Here is a 22,272-nt window from a genome sequence, read left to right as displayed (position 1 = left end):
TTTGTACATTATAGGCTTGCATTCATCTTTTTGCCTAAGAAACCTATTGTCTAACTTAACATTCAATTTTTTTTGAATCTACTAGGACAGTTCGTGTGGCAATGCAAGTACCTGTTGTAATGACATCGTTGGGTCAGAAAATCTCGACTGTGGCAGTTCAGTCAGTTAATGCAGGTGCACCGTTAATAACCAGCACTAGTCCAACAACGGCAACCTCTCCAAAGGTAGTTATTCAGACAATCCCTACTGTGATGCCAGCCTCTTCCGAAAATGGAGACAAAATCACCATGCAGCCTGCCAAAATTATTACCATCCCAGCTACACAACTTGCACAGTGTCAACTGCAGACAAAGTCCAATCTGACTGGATCGGGAAGCATTAACATTGTTGGAACCCCGCTGGCTGTGAGAGCACTTACCCCCGTTTCTATAGCTCACGGTACACCTGTAATGAGACTATCAGTGCCTACTCAGCAGGCGTCTGGCCAGACTCCTCCGCGAGTTATCAGTGCGGTCATAAAAGGGCCAGAGGTAAAGTCAGAAGCAGTAGCAAAAAAGCAGGAACACGACGTGAAAACTTTGCAGCTGGTACAAGAAGAAAAGCCAGCAGATGGAAATAAGACAGTGACCCACGTAGTGGTTGTCAGCGCGCCTTCAGCTATCGCCCTTCCTGTAACTATGAAAACGGAAGGACTAGTGACATGTGAGAAATAAGACAGCAGCTCTACCGGGGACTTTAGACGCAATGTTAGTGATAGTACTAACATAAATGTTTGCAAGGGAGGTCATCAAGCAAAGTCAAAAGACTTTAAAACCTTTTTAATGCATATAAGAAAACAATCAGACTTACTGGAAAGAAATTACCTATCCCATGTTTCAGTGGGAAATGAACTACGTACGTGCGGAGATGCTGACAGAAAACTGCCTCTTACAGTAGGAAACAACTGAACCCGTCAGTAAGGAAAAGGATTGAAAGGGACCAAGCAACTCACTACAATATCAAGTTACACTAAGACTTGGAACACTAACATTCTGTAAGAGGTTATGTAGTTTTCAGTGGGGAGGGGTTGGGATGGGTGATCTCATTGTTACATATAGCAATTTTTGATGCATTTTATATGCATACCAGCAATTATTACTGTGTTCACACAGAACTCACTTAACTGGTGCTATGTGAAGACTGCTAATATAGGTATTTTAGAATGTGAATTGAAAATGGATCCAAAAGCTTTTCAGAAAGAGGATAGCAAAAAAGATCTAGTGCGATTTTTTTTTATATCATATAGCTTAAGCTGATTTAAAACAAAGGCCTTAGACTAATTTTCAGTTTTCTTTATTGAAATAAGCTAATGGCTTGTTTGTGTAAAGCTTTTTTATTAAAAAGAAATTTTAAAAATCTTGTACCTAGCACAGTATTGTTATAGAATTTACATGTAACATTTTATATGGTAGTTTAAGTCTGTCAGTTTCTTAATTGTGGACAAATTAACAGTTGGCTCTGGCCTTCTGCTGTATCCTGCCTGTGTCACTCACTTAGCCCTGGCGTCTGTGCAGACACAGCAGTTTCAGTTCTACTGTCACTTGGAAGTTCAGGCTCAGCATGAATTTTTGTCAGGTAGCTCTAATACCTGGTGTTTTTGTTTGTTTTTTCTTCCTTCCTTTTTTTTTTTTTTTTTTTTTAGTTGAAGTTTAAGAGGGAAAGTACCAGTGTTCAGATTTGAACTATAATAGTTTGTATATTCAACATTTGAAGTATATTCTATTTTGTTGTACTCTTGTTTCAAAGTGTATTCAAGTAGGTTTTCTGAAATATAGAAATGAAATTTATGTTGTGTTTTGGTCTCTGGTGATATTTATAACAATATTCAAAAGCTAGTATGAGACACAGTTTTAGTTAAGTATAGAAGTATTATTTCTCCTTCCCAAATACTGTGTGAAGAACTTTTCCTTCTGTTTGTTCCATTACATTAATATTTGGCAAATATCTGCATGTTGCCACTTATTTTCTAATTACTATCATGAACTATAATGTTCTACTTACCATGAGTTTATTATTTTAATTTTGGCCACACTTGTATCTATATTTCAAATCAAACCAATTTTTTCTCAAACAGACCTTTTGAGGGTTAAGAAGATCAAGTAATACTCTAGCCCTTTTACAAATTAGGAAATGGAGGTACCAGAGGGATTGCAAGAATTTCCTAATTTCACACCAAATTAGGTCCTGTGACCCCACATCTTAATGCTCTTTCGACTACAAAGAAAAGTTGTCTATTTTTACATCTTTTAGAAATTTAAATAAACTGATACTTAATGTTTTGTGGCCTTCAGTTGTGCATTCGATCAGATACTACTTAGGTCTACAGAGATTTTTATAACAGCACCCTTGGTAATTGTTTCTTTTCCATAAACATAACCTGATGGTACTTTTTAATAAAAGCTCAAAGAAAACTCACTTGATTCTTACCCCATTTGGGAATTAAGCTCAAATTCTACTACTCTTAAGACATTTCCTAAATATTTCAGTTTTCTTTGGCACTGAATTGTATTGTCCTTTTTTTTTTTTTTTTTTTTTGCACTATGGTTTCCTTTCTTTAGTCATACTCCATGGTATTTTTGGAGAGCAAAAAATATATAGCTTATTCCATACCTACACCTTTCCCCAAATGCTGAACTTACTGGACACTCAGACATGTGTTGGTTTTGGTAACATACTTGCTAAGAATCTAAGTCATGTCTATGGAGGACAGCTAAAGCGACTTAAATTTTGAGTGAATAATCCCCCCTCACTATATTATTAGTTGGTTCTAACTGGGTTAAGTCACACCTTCCTAGCTTGCTCCACCACTCTACGTAGACATTTCTGTCTCTTTCAGAATAACTATACCAAGGTCTAGATTTGGAAACATGTACACAGTATATACCAGATCAGTGTTTTGCTGATTAAAATGATCAGTGGTATGGCTTTTTAATCTCAACCCTTTAAAACTGTAAACCATCATAACTTTTTCTGTGTACAGTGTACAGTATATTGGAGAAGAACAATGGCTTGATGCCCCTATGTAGTCCAGCCTCACTAGGGCTTTCGAACAATAATTAGCAGTCTGTCCATTTATTCTTTAGGTCTTCTTCCAGCAACAATTCCAGCCTTACTACCCTGCTTAACCAAATGACCGGTAAACCTCTTTTACAGAGAACATGGAGGTCCAGAGCTGTACTCCCTCCATTTCTGGACCCTTTGCTTTAAGAGCATCTACTTACTCTGGCATCCATCCTTACCCGTCTGTTTCAGGAAGGAGGCAGGTGTGTCTTCCTCCTGTACTCCACCTTCTTTTCATACCTGCTTGTTCTTGTTCCAACAAGTTTTACAGTCTATTGCTCTGTCTCTTCGGGAGCTGAATTCTGGCTTAAGAGAAACAGTTCTCATTGAGGTCCAACAGTCCAGTAGTAAAATCAGACACTTCATTTTTTCATGTGATCTTGTGCCTCAGCCTACTTAAAGATTCTTTAGTTTCCCATGATATCCTTCTTCTGGTTTAATTCCTGCCTTGACCAGTCTTAGTTTGCTTTGCTCTCCTTCAGCTTCCGGTTTAATGTTAATACTTAGCAAGATTCTGTCTATGGGTCTCTGACGAATTAATATGTTAAGGATTTAGAATCAGTGCCTGGCACTCTGTTAAGTGTTTACCATCAGGATTTCACTTCAACTTTTAATGGATACATAATTTCATCCATGCCTTTGGTTTTTACTACCAAATGCCTGGAGTTTTAATACTCAGATGGGTTTATCTAATTGCGTATAAATTCCTGATTTCCTCTTTCATGTCCAGTTAAACTCTGTTCTAAAATCTGTTCTTCTTAGCTCAGTAAATGACATTACCAGCAGTCCAATACTCATGCCACAAGAAATCATTCTAGACACCTTACTTCTTACCTCCAGTCATTCACCAAATCCTATTGATGTTACCTTTTAAGTAGCTTCCTTTCCCATCCTCCCAACCTTTACTTCTGCTTGTCACACCAAGCCTCTCTCTGCTCTTTATTTCTCATGCTATAAGGTGAGAGCATTGTAAAATGTAGATTTCATCACTCCCTTGGAATTGCTTTAAACACTTCAATGGTAGGGCGCCTGGGTGGCTCAGTCGGTTAAGCATCTGCCTTCCGCCAGGTCATGATCCCAGGGGCCTGGGATTGAGTCCCGCATCGGGCTCCTTGCTCAGCAATGCTTTTTTCTCTCCCTCTGCCTTCTCCTCTTGCTTGTGCTCTCTCAAATAAATAAAATCTTTTAAAAATAAATTCTTCAATGGGCATCTCTTACTAAAAACATAAAAGTTCAGAGTATAACATTTAAGTCCATTGATCTGGACTCTGCCTACCTTCCTAAGCTGCCCTCCCTTGGTACTTAGTCATCTCTGGGCTACGGACATTCCAGGCACCCATACCTCACTGGGCCATTCCAACAGCTACTCTCTGGACCAGTCTGCTTTCACCTAGATACGTGTTCACTTTACTGAGTTAGAAGTGACAAAAATAATTTCTGAAATAGGCTTGAAAAGGGAGTGGTCCACTTTGAATCCTGAGTCTAAAGACTGAAAAGTATAAAGTATGCGAAGACAAGGGTTATGGGAGAAGAAAAAAGAACCAGCAGTGGAAATGAAGGACTGTTCACAGAGAATTAACAGCACAAATGAAGTAACATTTCCAGATCTGGTGGGCAGTGCTATCAAGTGTAGCAGGAAGGACTAAGCAAATAAAGCTAAAGAAAAGGCCAAAGTTTGTTGATACAGGAGAAATAAAGGACAATTCTAGCAGAGGGGTAGCCCTGAAGGCAGAATGTAAGGGATGGGACACCTGGTGCATTTATCTCTGATCACTGTATATAACAGCTAAACTTCTACACAAAGAACATTTTGGCTTTGGGGTTATTTTCAAAGTAACCTTTGCTCCTTTTTTTTTTTTGCATGTATTGTATTATTTATTTATTTTTTTTTAAATTTTATTTTTTATAAACATATATTTTTATCCCCAGGGGTACAGGTCTGTGAATCGCCAGGTTTACACACTTCACAGCACTCACCATAGCACATACCCTCCCCAATGTCCATAACCCCACTCTCCCAACCCCCTCCCCCCATCAACCCTCAGTTTGTTTTGTGAGATTAAAAGTCACTTATGGTTTGTTTCCCTTTGCTCCTTTTATTTGAAATCATCTGGCCTTCTCCAAGGCGCTACACAGCACATTGTTTTGGGGAGGCAAGAGTAATAACCCTACTTGAGTTCCATAGCCATCACTGCAACTTCTCCCTGTATTAGCTTTTTCCCTTTCACAATACAAGCACCATGTGGTTTGATTTACCTGTGCTTCAGCCTCTCTTAAAATCATGTCCCCCATAATTAAAACCAGTAGTACCGGGTAGGAAGTCAGTACACAGTGATGGCCGTCCTAATGAGAATGAAGTTTCTATTCGCCCTTTGCAAGCGTGCTGATTTGCCCTTCTGCACCACCCCTCCAGAGCTTTGAAAACCTAAGTGCAGCAGGGAGACGGATTTGATTTTCATCTAGTTCACTTTTTAAGGGACCGTAACTATTTTTGAACACTGCAACTCAGCAGTAAGGCTGAGTTCAGGACTTAAACACAATATGTTACAACTTCTAAAGTGAGAACTTATAAACAGAACATGACTATTTAATGCAAAATACTCCAGGGGCTCCTGGGTGGCTCAGTCAGTTAACCATCCAACTCGGTTTCGGCTCAGGTCATGATCTTGGCTTGTGGGAAGGAGCCCGGCGTCCAGCTCCATGCTTGGCGTGGAGTCTGGTTGCGATTCTCTCTCCCTCTCTTTCTGACCCTTCTGCTTGTGCGCTTTCAAATAAATCAATCTCAAAAAAACAAAACAAAAACCAACAACCTTCACATCAAAAACAAAACAACTGTAAATAGGCTATAAACCAACAGTTGTCTCCTCCCAAGATAATTGCTTCTTCCCATCCCGTTGTAGTACTATGTCTAACTCTGAGCAAATGTCTATTTTAGAACTTTGATGAAGTAATACCATCACTGTAATTAACAGGCAAAATACATTTTGAGTTGGAGGACATTCATTCACTGTAACACAACGGTAATTTTCCTGTCCACTAGAATCAGATCACAATGGGAGCGAGAGCCAGGCATTGGTATTTTAAATCCCTCTGGGAGATTTCATTGGTGCCATCAAGTTTGGGAACCACGCTGCCATAAAGATACAATCAAGGAAAGCTTTATGTCCAAGAAGCTGCGTCGTAACCTAGGCTTTTCTAAAATGTTCAGTGGAAAACGGCAGTTTGAGATCTATTAAGTATTAAAATGGGCTTCTGAAAAGCCTTCATACTATAGATTACATCAATTCTAAAGTCTCGTCCTCATATTTAACATCTCCTTAACTAGGATGAAAGAGTCCTACAGAACGGTACAGCATGTTCGTGTGCCTTGTCCCTTTAAGAAATTATTTTGGGAAGCTATATACCAATGCCAACAATGCAACCATTGTTCAAAATACTTTCGAATTGCTTCCTGGAGCAATGCCTAAAATTTAAAACACAACAGGCAAGTTTTTTGCTGAGGAAGATTCTGGTTTTAGAAATAGCCAAGTCACTTGAGGTTAATAAACTGATGTGAATCAAGCTAGGTAATGCCATATTTGGTTCAAAATGAGAGGTGGCTATTAAATTCGCACTGATTTTGAGACCTTCATAAAACTGGATATGGACGCAGTTGCAAAAATTTGCAAAAATATTTGGGCTGTGGCAGCAGAAACTCAAATCGTGTTGAAGTGCCTCAGTTTAATGTTTTTAAGAAACCTTAGAGATTTCCTGGTCTATTGCCTGTATTACAAATAAAGAAACTAAAGATGGGCTCCTCACTCTCAGTTCAGCTGGCCAGATCTAAAAACAGAACTCCTCTTCTGCCTCCTCATTTAGTTTTAGCCTCAACCTATATTCCCTCCCATCCAAAAAAAAAAAAAAAAAAAAGGGCAGGTGGGGAATGGAGGTTAGTTTAGGAGTAAGCCTAGTCTAACGTGTAATGATCCTTTTTTTTTTTTAAAGATTTTATTTACTCATTTGACAGACAGATCACAAGTAGGCAGAGAGGCAGGCAGAGAGAGAGAGAGAGAGAGAGGAGGAAGCAGGCTCCACGTCGAGCAGAGAGCCCCATGCAGTGCTCGATCCCAGGACCCAGGGAACATGACCTGAGCTGAAGGCAGAGGCTTCAACCCACTGAGCCACCCAGGCACCCCTGATCCTCATTTTCTTACAAACTAAATTTTAAAATGTTGCAGTATTTTGTTGTGTGTCCTCTTCAGGTTCACCAGTCTATGGAAACCAAAATGAGATGTTGGACATATATTCCCTGTGCCCAGTTTTCCATCGTCTTTCTTGATTGGTGTTTCTCTGTATTATAGGTAACATTACAGATAATAGATCTCTAATCCTATTTTGACATTCTTCTACAAAAACTGTCTCCATCTAGGTGTCTGAATCTCTTTCATGTAGCAAGAAAATTTACACTCTGCTTTATTACCAGAACAATTTCAGATTTATAATTTACATAATCTAAGAATTAGTGAAAGTAAAAAAAAAAAGGTAAAAGAAAATTGGACAAAGAAAAGAGATGGCAAAAGATGAAAGCATACAGAGCACATACTATTATAACAATGTGAAGTGTCATCCAGTAATTAAAATTCAGCTATAAGGTCGGGTTTTGAATGTCTTGGAGGCAAAGCAAAAAAGGTAAGTTGATCAGTAATGAGATCCATATAATCCAGTTTACCAGCTGCTTGGAAGCAACAAAACTTTTCCTAGCATTCTGTCAAGAGTAATGGCTGGGTCCACATGTCTAATCTTAGGTGAATGTTTTCTTAGACGTGAGCTTTCCACAAAAATCTAGAGAACAAGGGTCTAGAATTATGAATATTTTGTTTTATCACACTTTTACCAAAGTAGGGTTGACATCCCCTCATGAAATTAAGAACCAGATCACCTACAACCTCACATATGCTTGGAAGAACAATTAGGAAAAAATAAAAATCTTGCCATTCTATGAGCCCCTCACCTATTTGGGGCTCAAGTTTCTAACCTGATTTGTTCTGCATTTTCAAACTGAAAGATGATTATTCTTCGAATAGCGAGAGTCGGTTGTTAAAACATCCACGAATATTTCAAGATACCAAGTACAATGCCCTTCCCTTTTCTTGCTTTGAAATTTTGAAGCAAGGTTCAGTGACTTCTGTGTATATTTTATGTAACAGTTGATGATATTATTTTACAAACATCTCACAAATCTATGGGGTTCAGAGCAGGTGCCAAGCAATCCTCTGTGGATGAGAGACTGAGGCCCCAGAGATGGAGCAACTCGTTCAGGGCCACGCTGGTCGGAGTTGTCTTCACTAGAGCCCGGGCCCCTCTATTTGACGTTACTTGTTTTCCCCTCCCTTGTTTTAGAAGCCCAAACTCCAGTGCTCTCCCACTCTGGTATGTAGCCCCTCTAGATGAAAGCTTGCCTGTGCCGTATTTTTATACATGTCCTTAAAAAAAGCTCTTTCTGCAAGTACATTCATTTTTTTGGATGCCTTTCCTTTTCTAAAATTGAAATCAATTAGGATTATGAGCATGTGTTTTTATCTCTTTTTAGAATTTATATCTTGGATATAAACTTCCTGAAGCCTAAAACACATTATCTAATTATATGCAACATTCCTGTGACTATTATAAAATCTTGGCTGTTTTAAAAAATGACTCCAATATAGAATATTTGCACCAATTTCGTTTTCTAGTTGGAAACACTACTAGAGTAACTGTTCTTACTGCTTCCTTCTAAAGAGAAGTATGCAAACAGTAACGGATATTCTACTTTTCAACTATTTTACTGTAGCAGAGTAACTGAGATCTGTTCTTCTAGCCACGATCTGGCCTCCGTATCTTGCTTCCATTCCGTATTGCGTAAAGTATCTGCCCTATGTGTTTGACCATTTTTCATTGAACAGATCTCTTCCTCCCGCACAGACAGTTTTGTCTCTCTTGTCTCTTTTGTCCTCACTCAAGGCCAAGGGAGCATGTTGGTGGGGACAGAAGCAAGCATTCTGGACCAAGAGAGACGTAGGCCTGAATATTGGCTCTCCTATGGCTAGCTATCACTCTGGTCAAATGATCTGATGTTTTACACCCCATTTTAAATTAAGAGTAGTTGTAGAAAAATTAATTCAGAGTAGTTGAAATGATCGTATTGAAAGCTCTTAGAGCCAAAGGTAAGGAACTCAAATATTAGTTTTTTCTTATGTATATACACCATTATCCTTTGCTCAAATGAATGAAGTGGTCATTCCTATTCCTTTTACCTTATAGAAGGGAATCTACTGAAATATGGCATGGAGGAAGAAAAAATCCACTGCCATTTTCATTCTCTCTCCAAATATGCAGTTTACCTTCTAAGACTCTTATTATGACCACAATTAAAGTATTATGTGATATAAAAGGAAAAGCTGAACCAAAAGGTACACGGGGGACAGAATAAGAGAAATTCACTAAATGGAACATGCCTAAAAATTGAGAATACAGATTTGTTACTTACCATTCTGCTTCTGGTTACTCGGACAGTCCATAAGGAAAAGGTGTCTATAAAGACTTAAAATGAAAAATAAAATATGAAGTACAATCCAAGATTTAATATACTACTAAAAATTGTTTACATAAAATGCTCACATAATTCCATTTTAAATAAAGACAAAATACAAAACCAATGAACAGAAGTATACTGCTGTAACTCCAAAGGATTACTCATAAGGAGAGTTCCATTATAATTTCCACCCTATTTCCTTAATTTATAGGCACATTACAATTGCACAGTATTTCCAGCTTTTTTCCTCATTAGTATTCCCAGCCATCCCTAGTCTAACCCTCAACCCTAGTCTAACCCTCAAGCCTGTTAATTCATATACTGGTGGACAACATCTGAAATGCAAATATTATTTTGGCTTTCATTCTCATCTGTATTTGCTCTCTTACAGCTGCTGTCATTTCTCTTCAGGTTGGTGTACTCTGGGGCATGCAAACAGTATTTAATGCCTGTAGGAATCAGTATTGGGTTTCTCAATAGCTGATATGATTACCATTATCACACTAAGATTTGAACCAAATGACAGTTTGTACAGATGTTCTTCCTGCTTGCCGCTCCTTCCAGGAAGCTCCAAGATGTGTATACAACATACTGAACACCTTGCTGGTTTCAAAAGTAGCTCTAATGCAGAATACTTGGGTGAACCATTTTGGGGAACTCCAACAGTGATGCCTAGAGATATTACATAAGCATAGCATAGATGACTTCAATGTGCAGCTACAGATCCACTTAAAAAATGAAGGTCTGTGTGTAAATGGATACTGTCGGTCACTATGTTAACAGTATGAGAAGACCAAATCTCCTCCCAGATTCTTTTTGGACTAAAAAGACAAGATCTTAACAATCACTAGCTTTAAAAGACCATTTATTATTCTTAAATATTTACAACTCATGGGTTAAAATATTTATCAATTTATTACCAATAGATTATTTGTTGGGATTTTGCTTGAAAGGGGCTTCACCTGTTATCTCGCACCACTTTTATTTCTTATGGAAGAGAATTCCAGGTTATCTTTCTAACTTTTTACATTCTTCCTTTCTAGACATTTTGAACTAGCCACCTGGCTATCAAGGAGGTTTCAAGGATAGCCTCGTTAATAGGCTTTCTAGTCTCCCACCTCTGAAAAGAAGGCCCCACTCACTTTCTTAGCTACTGCCATGTAACAGCTCCTAAATAACCTAATGTTAAGAGCACAGTCCAATACAAACAGATACTGAGCGACCGCAGTGAATACCACAGCGTTCCAATGGAAAGCTAGAAATGTGAAACAGTGATTCGATAATGAAGACTGACTGGCCATGGAACCTCTTTTAAGAAACACAATAATGGGAACATGGACGCATAGTGAGGATTACTTTGAAGAAAGTATCAAGGAGACCTGATATTTCCACTTAAATAAACAAAATAAAAAAACCCCATCAGGCTAAACAGTCCCTTTGTACACTACTATTGTTAGACCCCAAATAAAAAGATCTTAGAGATTTAATAAAATCACTATAAAATACTCTCTAACTTATGTTTTGCATGGTTTTAAAACATTCACAATGCTCTTAATCATACATGAAAATATAAAAAAATAAATATTGCCATGCATATCTTGCTGACATTTTAAAACCCCACAAATAAATAACTTGAAATGCTATCTAGAGAAATTGCTCCTGTACACTTTTTGTTAATTATGGAGGACTCAAGCAAGTCTATTTTTATATAGCATCCTTCAACTGAAAAAGCTATTTCTTTTATAAAATGCCTAATTTTTAATGCCTGTCAATGATCAAAATGTAATGCTAAGGGAAAAAATAATTCAAGCCAAAACTGGAGTGCAAACACCTTTTTTGCTGTAGGTTTTAATGGAAAAGGTTTGTGGACTAATGGGATTCCTTCCCAAGGGCATGCTGGAAACATGGAAAATGATGTTAGAGAAACTGAGAATCCTTCCTCAGGCAACTTCTTATCCTATTTCAGTCCTGAAACATCCCTGGTTAAGACTCTTGTGATTAGGGCGCCTGGGTGGCTCAGTGGGTTAAGCCGCTGCCTTCGGCTCGGGTCATGATCTCAGGGTCCTGGGATCGAGTCCCACATCGGGCTCTCTGCTCAGCAAGAAGCCTGCTTCCCTCTCTCTCTCTCTCTGCCTGCCTCTCCGTCTACTTGTGATCTCTCTCTGTCAAATTAAAAAAAAAAAAAAAAAAAAAAAAAAAAAGACTCTTGTGATTAAAAAGACAAGCATTCATAAAAGTCCGTCGGGTTCCTCATTAAAGCTGAAGTCACACACTAGAGACAGGTGGTCTGAAGGGTAATTAAAAGATGGTAGCCGGTTGGGTCCAATCTGTTCTTCAGTGAGCAAATCAAGAGCTGACCTCACACTGAGGGCATGTTTAGAATACCAGATATAATCCAGGGTATGCCGGCATTCCCCTGAGGTCCGGATCTTCCAGGTAGTATACGGAGGTTCTGACTGCCCATCAGCACTCAGCAGCTTGTAGGCACTGTTCAGGTTGAGGCTGGAGGAAGCAAAGCGTTTGTAGACCTCCTCTGTTGGCTCTGCATTGAAGTCCCCACACACGATAAGTGGAATCTTGGCTCCTTGGGTGATGTTCTGCAGGTTCTGGAGGAGGTCACAACCTTGAGCAGAGCGAAATCGTTCCCAGCCAGTACGTGCTTTTAAGTGGGTGACAGCAATGCAGAACTGTCGGCTGGACTCCTTGCACTCTAGAGTTTGTGCGATGGCCACCTGATTGGTTTTCAGTGTCATGGCCGTCAGCCTAATATTGGCACTGTTGACTAGCTTGAATCGGTTCTGGAGGAAAAACAAGGCACAGCCATCTGGCCCATTGTTATGTTCTACATCTAGACAAGGTGACCAGGGCTTTGGGAAAAATGTGCCTTGATAGCCCAATCTACTGAGGAGTGGTTGGAAGGTATCAAAATAGTGGTCCACCTCTTGGAGGCACAATATATCAGGCTGGTAGGCTAGGATTTCTTCGAGGATGAGACATTTCCTTTCTTCCCACTTGAGTGCTTCCACGGGGCATTGTACAAAGTTGTCTTTTCCTTCTCCAAGAGCTGAAATAAAAAAGCCAGTCAGCTGTCACAGGTACGTAGAAATCATGGTGCTACAGCTAAGTACCAGACGTCTCCTTCAGTTTGACACTACTCAAGACCCTCACAATGCTTTCTCTCTTTCAGATGCTTCGGGTGATTCTTGCTGTCTGAACTCTATTAACCAACCAAACTGGGGCGCCGAGGTGGCTCAGTCAGTTAAGTGTCCGACTCTTGATTTTGGCTGAGATCATGATCTCAGGGTCATGAGACAGAGCCCCGCATTGGGCTCTGCTCTGAGCGTGGAGCCTGCTTCAGATTCTCTCTCCCTCTAGCCCTCCCCTGCTCATGTGAGTGCATGTACATGTGCCCGCTCTCTCTCTAAAAAACCCCAGAACAAACAAAACCTACCAAACTAAATAAACTCTTAATATCCAGATAAGGCAGACAATTTATTTTCCTTTATATTAAAACTGTTTCATAGGACTATATTTTAAGATGAAAAACCTTAAGTTTGAGCCTTCAACAGTGGTTTTTTTTTTTTTCCTTAAGATTTTATTTATTTATTTGACAGGGATTATGAGTATGCAGAGAAGCAGGCAGAGAGAGAGGAAGAAGGAGGCTCCCGGCTGAGCAGACAGACTGATGCGGGGCTAGATCCCAGGACTCTGGGATCGTGACCTGAGCCGAAGGCAGAGGCTTTAACCCACTGAGCCACCCAGGTGCCCCTTCAACAGTGTTCTTTACAATCCCAGGGACTGAAACTACATCAGATGAAGTAATACATTTAACTTTATGTGCTAATTTTTTTTTTTAAGATTTTATTTATCTAAGAGAGTGCACACACAAGCAGGGGGAATAGAGGGAGAAGGAGAAACAGGGTCTCCACTGAGCAAGGAGCCTGATGCAGGGCTGGATCCCAGGACCCTGGGATCATGACCTGAGATGAAAGCAGACCCTTAACCACCTAAGTCATCCAAGCACTCATATGCTAGCTTTAAAAAAAAAAAAAAAAAAGAAAAGAAAAGAAAAAAAATCATTGTTGGGACGTCTGGGTGGCTCAGTTGTTAAGCGTCTGCTTTCGGCTCAGGTCACCATTCCAGAGTCCTGGGATCAAGTCCCATGTAGGGCTTCCTGTTCAGTGGGAAGCTTGCTTCTCCTTCTCCCACTCCCCTTGCTTGTGCTCCCTTTCTCACTGTCTCTGTCAAATAAATAAAAATTCTGTAAAAAAAAATTTTATTTTTAAGTAAATACATCAAACATGGTGCTTGAACTCACAGCGCCAAGACCAAGAGTCACATGCTCTACTTGACTAAGCCAGCCAGGTGCCCCATCTACACACTCACTTTAACACCTAACTCTATGAGCCGTATGAAGTGATATGGAACCTATCTTAAAGAGGCAGCTTTTCCTACTTATGGACGAACGCCTAGGAGAAAAAAAAAAAAAAATCTAAGATTGAAAAGTCAGAGTATATGCCCTTCTTTAAAAAGCTACCTTTGTGGGGCACCTGGGTGGCTCAGTGGGTTAAAGCCTCTGCCTTCGGCTCAGGTCATGATCCCAGGGTCCTGGGATCGAGCCCCGCATCGGGCTCTCTTCTCAGTGGGGAGCCTGCTTCCTCCTCTCTCTCTGCCTGCCTCTCTGCCTACTTGTGATTTCTGTCTGTCAAATAAATAAATAAATACTCTTTAAAAAAAAAAAAAAGCTACCTTTGTTTCTTTTTCTTAAAATTTCAACTGCTACAGGAAAGGCAATACTTTAAAGGTATCTTTAATTCAGCAGACCTAGGAAAGGTGTCCTTTCTACCCTGAAAAAGTAGTTTGTTTTTTTTTTTAAGATTTATTTACTTGATGGAGAGAGAGATCACAAGTAGGCAGAGAGGCAGGCAGAGAGGGAGGAGGAAGCAGGCTCCCTGCTGAGCCGAGAGCCCGATGTGGGGCTCGATCCCAGGACCCTGAGACCATGACCTGAGCCAAAGGCAAAGGCTTAAACCACGGAGCCCCCCAGGCGCCCCACAAAGTGGTAACTTAATGAACAGGGAACTAAAGCAATATCCCTATGACCTCAAGTTCTACAGACACACATACGGGTGAGAATCTGGCCTCAAGAATACCCAGACTCTAAAATCTTAAAAAAAAAAAAAAAAAAAAAAAAAAAAAAAAGGGGCGCCTGGGTGGCTCAGTGGGTTGGGCCACTGCCTTCGGCTCGGGTCGTGATCTCAGGGTCCTGGGATCGAGCCCCGCATCGGGCTCTCTGCTCAGCAGGGAGCCTGCTTCCTCCTCTCTCTGCCTGCCTCTCTGCCTGCTTGTGATCTCTCTGTCAAATAAATAAATAAAATCTTTAAAAAAAAAAAAAAAAAAAAAAGAATACCCAGACTCAACACCACCCACAGTGTGTCTCCATTCCCTGCAGGAAGTTCTATCTGCCACTCATTCAGCAGATTCTGTTTCTCCCTTACAAATGTTATCTTAGGGGGCGCCTGGGTGGCTCAGTGGGTTAAGCCTCTGCCTTCGGCTCAGGATCCTGGGATTGAGCGCAGCATCGGGCTCTCTGCTCAGCGGGGAGCCTGCTTCCCCCCTCTCTCTGCCTGTCTCTCTGCCTACTTGTGATCTCTATCAAATAAATCAATAAAATCTTTAAAAAACAACAACAACAACAAAAACAAATGTTATCTTAACACTGTGGACTGAGAGTTGGAGGCAACAGAAAAGTTTGAGACTGATAAAAGACAGGGAGGGTCCTTTAAACATGGAAGGTGAGGTATAAATCTCGAGTGCTGGATTTATTTGTGAAAACCGGATGGCCTTCTTTCTTACCTTCCCCTTCTGGGAGTTCCTGGTGCTGTCCTAGTCACCCCATCCTCCTACACCTCTATCTGCCCACACCTCTTCCCTCCGGTGCTCTAAGGTGTGTACAGAAACAGAAAGGCAGTCACAGCAAACCTAACTGCTCAGGTACAAAAGCATTAGGCATACCTTGGGCGAGGATGTTCCACTGCATGACCCGAATAGGTGGATGGCTACTGGGGCAATCTGTCCTCAGATCCACAAAATCCCTCTGGAACCTCGGAGGTCGAGTGTGCAGGACAGCCCTGCATTCCTCAAGGAGTTCTTTAGGATCAATGGGCTCCAGATGTTCTGGGTCAGGTGACACCAAATATTCTGGGTGATGGGAGGCAGCGCTGCTGTTCAGTGTCTTGGCGAGAGCGCTATAGAGTCTGCTCGTTCCGTTTCCCATGGAACACACTACAGAAGAGGAAAGTACAATTACACATGCAGCTCCTTTTTCGGCCTTTCTTCCATTTTCACTCAGCTCAAATAGAAGATAAAACCTTTACTGTCCACAGAAGCCAAGAACTTGACTAATGGCAATGTTGCCAGCAGGTTCATGTGTGAAGCCATTTCTGCAGAGGCTCTAACTTTCTATAGGACAAATTAATTGAAATACCAATGTTAAAACTGGTCTCTGATTAACTAAGATAGTCTTTTAAGAGAGAAATACCTTGATCTTTATGGTTCCTTCTAATTTAGGATTTGTCTTAATAATTTATAAACCCAGTCTTATTACAAAAGCATAGCTAGACAAAATCCACGTTCCTTTTTCTAAATATTTTAATAAAAACTTGAAGGCCAGTTTGTAAAGAGCCAAATGTTAGAAAGCCCATGATAATCCTGAAGAAAAGATTAGGTGATAGCAGGCTGCTGCTCTGGCCACCTCATCTAGACAGATTCCTCTGTTATGGAAAGTAACAGCTGGGTTAAATCCATATCCATTTCTTAGCTGTTAACTATCCATTAGGGCTCTGGCTTTCTGGAGGACTCTGAACGTCACTGAGCAATACAGTCTATAATATCAATTGCCAGATTTATTAAGAATCCAGAAAAAGGGTTGGAGGTAGAAGGGGTAAGAGAAGGTTGCCCCCTCTGTGCTGGGATCCCGAGGGAAGCCTGCTCAGTGCATTTTCTAAGTGCTTCTCTTTTTATCCTGATAGATTATAATGCACTTAGGAGGGGAGAGCACAATCTCCCACTAATTAGCCTGAGGGAAGTTCTACCTGTAAGCAGGTGATTCTTCTTTTCTACTGTTCAGAACAGTATAAATTATGGTCAAGTTTTACTTGGAACAACCTCCAAGATTCTGTGCTAGGATGAATCGTCGTATGAAGGAATCCGGATTTCCCTACCACATCCATATCCTTGCCTTCTCTTGATAAAGACACACAGTTTTCTTATAAAATACATTATCTGGCTGGCTCACTGACTGCATCTGAAACCAGCAGTCAAGCATATTCACTATGGCAGGTCAGAAAAGCAAGTCCAAATATTTACCAACGAATGTCCTTAAACACCAAGGTCAATAAGTACGCAAACCTGCGCTCTATTGTTCCTTTTCATCAACTCAACGTAGTTGTCTTTCTTCTCCCCAGTTAAGACTACTAGATTAAGGCAAACACATCATACATTTAAGTGTACATGCATCTTGAAGCAAGCGTTTGTTCTCCAACACACATACATGCGCAAATGCATGCACACACTTGTTTCCAAAGTGTTTGATTCAAATATATTAAAATTCTTTTTAATCAATCTGCTTGCCTATCTGAGTACATGGGTCCAAAGGAAGAAATTTCCTTCTTGGCTGGCAGTACAACTTTGAAAATCTTTCTTCTATACTTCTAGTTTTTAAGAAAAAGAAATTAAAGGTCTTACTGGTTGATTTCTCAAGTGTAGTCCCTCCAGAAAAGTAGCACCAGCCCAGCTGTGAGCCCAAATGTCACATAGGCGGCACAGCAAACTCACGGGGCCCCATGGAGCATCTCACATGTGAAACATACGGCAATGTTTGACCTAGGTCAGCCTTTAAGCATACCACTAGCCAGATGTCCTTCAGTTTCAACAGGACTGCTCCACATCCCTTTGATATATCTTTGTCAAGCTGACTTTGGGGTGGTTATTGTGATAAAAAAGCAAATATGTGAAAATGATCACGAAAAAAAAGTAGTAGTGTCCAATAGGAGTTTGTGTATTTGGGGAGTTAGGCGAAGTCAGAAAAACCATCTTGAACTACACTTCCTTCTAAAAAAAAGTTAGAAAAACCTTCACATAAAAGAGTAAAAGGAACACAAAAACATCCATTTCAGACAATGAAAGCATACCAGAAAGACATGCCCAGAAAGCAAATCAAAACTATCTTATTAAAAATGAGCTAAAAGTCACTAAGAAAATGATAGAAGAGCCTAAATCAGAATTAGGAAACTCAGAAACAAGGCAACAAAGAGAATTAGTTTTTTAAGAAAATGAAGAGACAGAGCATTTGGGAGATAGTAATAAATACTGTATGTTTAATTTAAGCAAAGATCCAATATATGGGCAACAGGAATTCTTGTAGCAGGAAAACCAATGCAAGGAAATGAAACAAATACTAAAAACTGCATGTAAATCAAGAAGACTTTTATTGAGAGTACAAAATTTCAATCATTAAGGGTTGAATTATATTCTGGAGGTATAATTTCAGCATGGTAACTATAGTTAATACTGTACTGTATTCTGGAAATCTTTTAAGAGAGTAGATCTTAAGTGATCTCAACACACACAAGGTAAATGAGGCGTGTTAATTAGCTTGGTTGAGGCAATAATTTCCCAAGGTATATGTATACCAAAACACGCGGTATACCTTAAATATATACTACCTTATCTTTTAATTCTCTCAACCAAGCTGGAAAAAAATAAAATGGTTTAAAAGAATAAATTATGTAAGGTTAAAAAAAGACATGTATCGTGGATATATTTAAACATCAGATACATAAAGTTCTGCCTTATCTTTTTATTCTAAAAAAAGGGGGGAAAACTGGGAAAAAAAAAAGACTCAGAACTACATTGAAAAACACATCACATACCTGAGAATATCAACCCAGAATGACCAACACCAATTGGACTGTAAAGAAGGAAAAAAAAAATCCCTTGGGTATGGGCAAAAACATCAAGTAACTTGTAAGGAAAATAAAAGCAGGCTATCATCAGACTGCAACTGCAATGTTTTATGCCAAGAGAAAATGAAGTTACATATTTTAAATATATAACTCAAACTTTATATTATTTGGCTCATCTGTATGTGAGCAAGGAATTTTATATTCAGCAACACTGGAATACTGACTCCATGAGGAAACTTTAGAGCAGGGCTGACAAACAGTACCTAGAGGTATTTTTGTGCAATCTTCGAGCTAAGAATGGTTTAAGGGTTGTTAAACACACAAACATGATCCTGGAGCAGGATCCAGGATCCTGCGTTGGGTTCCCTGCTCAGCAGGAATCTGCTTCTCCCTCTGACCCTCCCCTGTCCGGTGCTCTCTCTCTCTCTCTCTCAAATAAATAAAATCTTTAAAACAAGAACAACACACAAACACAGACATATACAAAATATGAAATAGAATCACTTTTGGCCTAAATGTTTAGCCTAAATGTTTACTATCCAGTCCTTGGCAGAAAAATTTTTGCCATCTCTACAACTAAAGCACAAACTTCTGACCAAAATGATCAGCAAGACTTTGATATAAGATGGATGCTAAGCATTAAACATACAGCTACTTAGAAAATCGAGTCTAAATGAGGTTGAGAGTACAATGTCTAATGACTATGTGATTCCACAACAAACTTATGAAGACTTAATACGACTCAAAGGGGAGGGAGGGACAGGGACCAGAATGAGGAAAATACATTCAACTAAAAAACTTCAAAATGGGGCGCCTGGGTGGCTCAGTGGGTTAAGCCGCTGCCTTCGGCTCAGGTCATGATCTCGGAGTCCTGGGATGGAGTCCCGCATCGGGCTCTCTGCTCAGCAGGGAGCCTGCTTCCTCCTGTCTCTCTGCCTGCCTCTCTGCCTGCTTGTGATCTCTCTCTGTCAAATAAATAAATAAAATCTTAAAAAAAAAAAACAAACTTCAAAATGGGGGCATCTGGTTGGCTCAGTTGGAAGAACACGCAATTCTTGATCTCAGGGTTGTGAGTTCGAGCCCCACATTGGGTGAAGAGGTTACAAAAAATTGAAAAATAAACTTAAAATATTGTAAACTGTTTTCAGTGGTCATAATTAGTAGTGGTAGTATTTGGACAGTTATTTTGACACTGTTGTGAGGAAGTGAAATGAACCAAATGGATATTCTAATTCCATTATTCTCTGTTCTTTTTTTTTGGTTTAGTTTTGAAAATGCTATTAGCCACACAATCAAGGAAAACATCTTGCCAAAGCCAACTCATTTTGGACCACCAGCAGATTATTAAGTCTGATTATCTATCTTATTTGTAAGAGGGCCTCTCAAAGTATTCTGGTGTTTTTCAAAAATTAAATCTACCCTCAAAAGACAAACTTTGCAGCAAAAAAGATGAAGAACACATTGTAGCATAGCTAAGTAATAAGGCCTTGAATGGGATAGACAGTCACAGACCAATTCCAATCATGTTCTACCACTGTGTACAACTCTCTAGACCTGCTTACAGACCTATCAAATCAGGGCGTGGTAAAGGATCCTAATTTCCTCAAGAATTTTTGGAAAATGCATGTAGGTTAGAACAGGTGGCAATTTCAAAATAACATCTATTATTTATACTAGAGACATATATATTTCTATTAAAAAAACTTGCATTTAGGGACGCCTGGGTGGCTCAGTCAGTTAAGGGTCTGCCTTTTGCTCAGGTCATGATCCCAGGGTCCTGGGATCAAGTCCCACAATGGGATCTTTGCTTAGCGCAGAGCCTGCTCCTCCCTCTGCCCTCCCCTTTGTGCATTTGCTCTCGTACGCTGACAAATAAAAAGACAAAAACAAAAACAAAAAAAAACTCGCATAATTGTTCATCCAGAATGAACAATTTCATGTGTTAACAGTACAGCTGACTCTGAACACCGGTTTAAACATGTGATCCAATTATATGTGGATTTTTTTATAGTACAGTACTCTAAGTGTATTTTCTCTTCCTTACAATTTTTTAATAGCACCTTCTCTTCTCTAGCTTGCTTTATTATATGAATACAGTATATGATACAAGTAACATACAAAATAAGTGTTAATCAACTGTATGTTACCAGTAAGGCTTCCGGTCAACAGTAGGCTACTGGTAAAGTTTTGAGGGAGTCAAAAGTCACATGCCAATTTTTGATTGTGTAGGGGTCTGGTTCCCCCACCCTCCCTACGTTGTTCAAGAGTTAAGTGTACTTGGGTATGGAATGCACTGAAAATAGCCTTTAAAAAGGTTTTACTAGCATTGACCTTTTACTGTAGATTCATCTACCTGAGAAAGATGTCATTAGACTCAATTTCGAATAAGAGACTAGGTAGAGGGTTACTGTTAGGGAGTATTTATTAGAGTCCCGTCTTTGCTCCTTAGATCTTACAGGAACTCAAGGATGGTCCTTAACGTGGACTGATGCAAATGTGAATATCAAGTTATGTAGTAACAAAGTGACACAGCACATGCCTTCTAATACTAAAGTACCTAGCAGCAAAGCAACCTGTCCTATACTGAGTCTGAGTTAGGAGGGAGCCCGATGATGCTGAAAGATGTCTCTACCAGTCCACCCTTCCCTGCACACCCGAAGGCCCCCCATACGTCAGGCTCTGTCCTCACAACACACTCTGCAACTGAATCACCTCTACAGACTTCTACTCCCTTGGGTGTGGTCTGGCATAGAACTCTATTCTTCATAATCTAATCCAATCTCTCAGTCCTCAGGCATAATTTACCACAGGACGTTGATTTTACATTCTTATTTCCCTATTCTCAAGTTTTGAAAACTTCATCTTGAGAAGTTACCAAGTGTTTGGGGAAAGATTAATACACATGAACTGATGAGAGAAAAAGCAAGTACTTGGGGCGCCTGGGTGGCTCAGTGGGTTAAGCCGCTGCCTTCGGCTCAGGTCATGATCTCAGGGTCCTGGGATCGAGCCCCGCGTCGGGCTCTCTGCTCAGCGGGGAGCCTGCTTCCTCCTCTCTCTCTGCCTGCCTCTCTGCCTACTTGTGATTTCTCTCTGTCAGATAAATAAATAAAATCTTAAAAAAAAAAAAAAAGCAAGTACTTACTTTGTGGAGTGGGCTAGGGTATAGTAAGGGTTAAAACAATCAGGATAGGTACAATAATCAGAAGACTGTAAAATATGGAGCTTTAATTTCTGACTAAACCACTTACTTGGTCCATCACAGACAGGTAGCCACCATAATTTAATTTCTTGCCTCACTCTCCCAAACACACATACGCACCCTGGATGCCAGACTAGTACTCTAGTCCACTGGATCAGTGAACAGACAGACTAGGATCTCTGCCCTCTTGGAGCTTATGCTGCAGTGGGGGAAATACAAGACAATGGTCATATGGTGAAAAGTGCAATGGAGAAAAATAAAGGAGGAAGAGGATATAGGGAATGCTAGCGGCTGGGGAGTTGCTGATTTACATGGGATGCCCAAGGAGGTCTCACTAAAAGATGGGATTTGAACGGAGACCTGAAAGTGGTAAGGAAATAAATCTGAAGTCTTAATGGGGATACAATGGAAGAACATTCTGGGCAGAGGAACAGCAAATGCAAAAGCCCTGAAGATAG

The 22,272-nt window shown here is 40.0% G+C and overlaps 2 protein-coding genes across 18 annotated transcripts in view; one reads left to right on the top strand and one right to left on the bottom strand.

Moving 5' to 3' along the window:
- Positions 1–2,318, top strand: part of ELF2 (E74 like ETS transcription factor 2) — a 100,236-nt gene extending 97,918 nt beyond the window's left edge. For all 15 annotated transcript variants that reach the window (XM_047718457.1, XM_047718456.1, XM_047718460.1 and 12 more), the window contains one exon: positions 86–2,318. In XM_047718457.1, the coding sequence (XP_047574413.1) occupies positions 86–713 (628 nt within the window). In that variant the 3' untranslated portion in view covers positions 714–2,318. The remainder of the gene's footprint in view (positions 1–85) is intronic.
- Positions 2,319–9,678: 7,360 nt separating this feature from the next.
- The window catches only part of NOCT (nocturnin), a 31,108-nt gene continuing 18,514 nt past the window's right edge, over positions 9,679–22,272 (bottom strand). Inside the window, exons 2-5 of one of the 3 annotated variants that reach the window (XM_047718454.1) lie at positions 18,583–18,620; positions 15,665–15,934; positions 11,865–12,713; positions 9,679–11,650 (exon numbers count right to left, since the gene is read on the bottom strand). In XM_047718454.1, coding sequence (XP_047574410.1) covers positions 11,878–12,713; positions 15,665–15,926 — 1,098 coding nt within the window. In that variant the 5' untranslated portion in view covers positions 15,927–15,934; positions 18,583–18,620 and the 3' untranslated portion in view covers positions 9,679–11,650; positions 11,865–11,877. Of the gene's footprint in view, positions 11,651–11,864; positions 12,714–15,664; positions 15,935–17,223; positions 17,339–18,582; positions 18,621–22,272 lie in introns of those variants that run through there. The other 2 variants (XM_047718453.1, XM_047718452.1) reach the window with 2 other exon arrangements.

Source organism: Lutra lutra, chromosome 2 (genome assembly GCF_902655055.1).
Source record: "Lutra lutra chromosome 2, mLutLut1.2, whole genome shotgun sequence".
In the NCBI taxonomy this organism is placed as follows: Eukaryota; Metazoa; Chordata; class Mammalia; order Carnivora; family Mustelidae; genus Lutra; species Lutra lutra.
The sequence above is the reverse complement of the archived record's forward strand: the minus strand, read 5'-3'. Positions and strand labels throughout refer to the sequence as shown.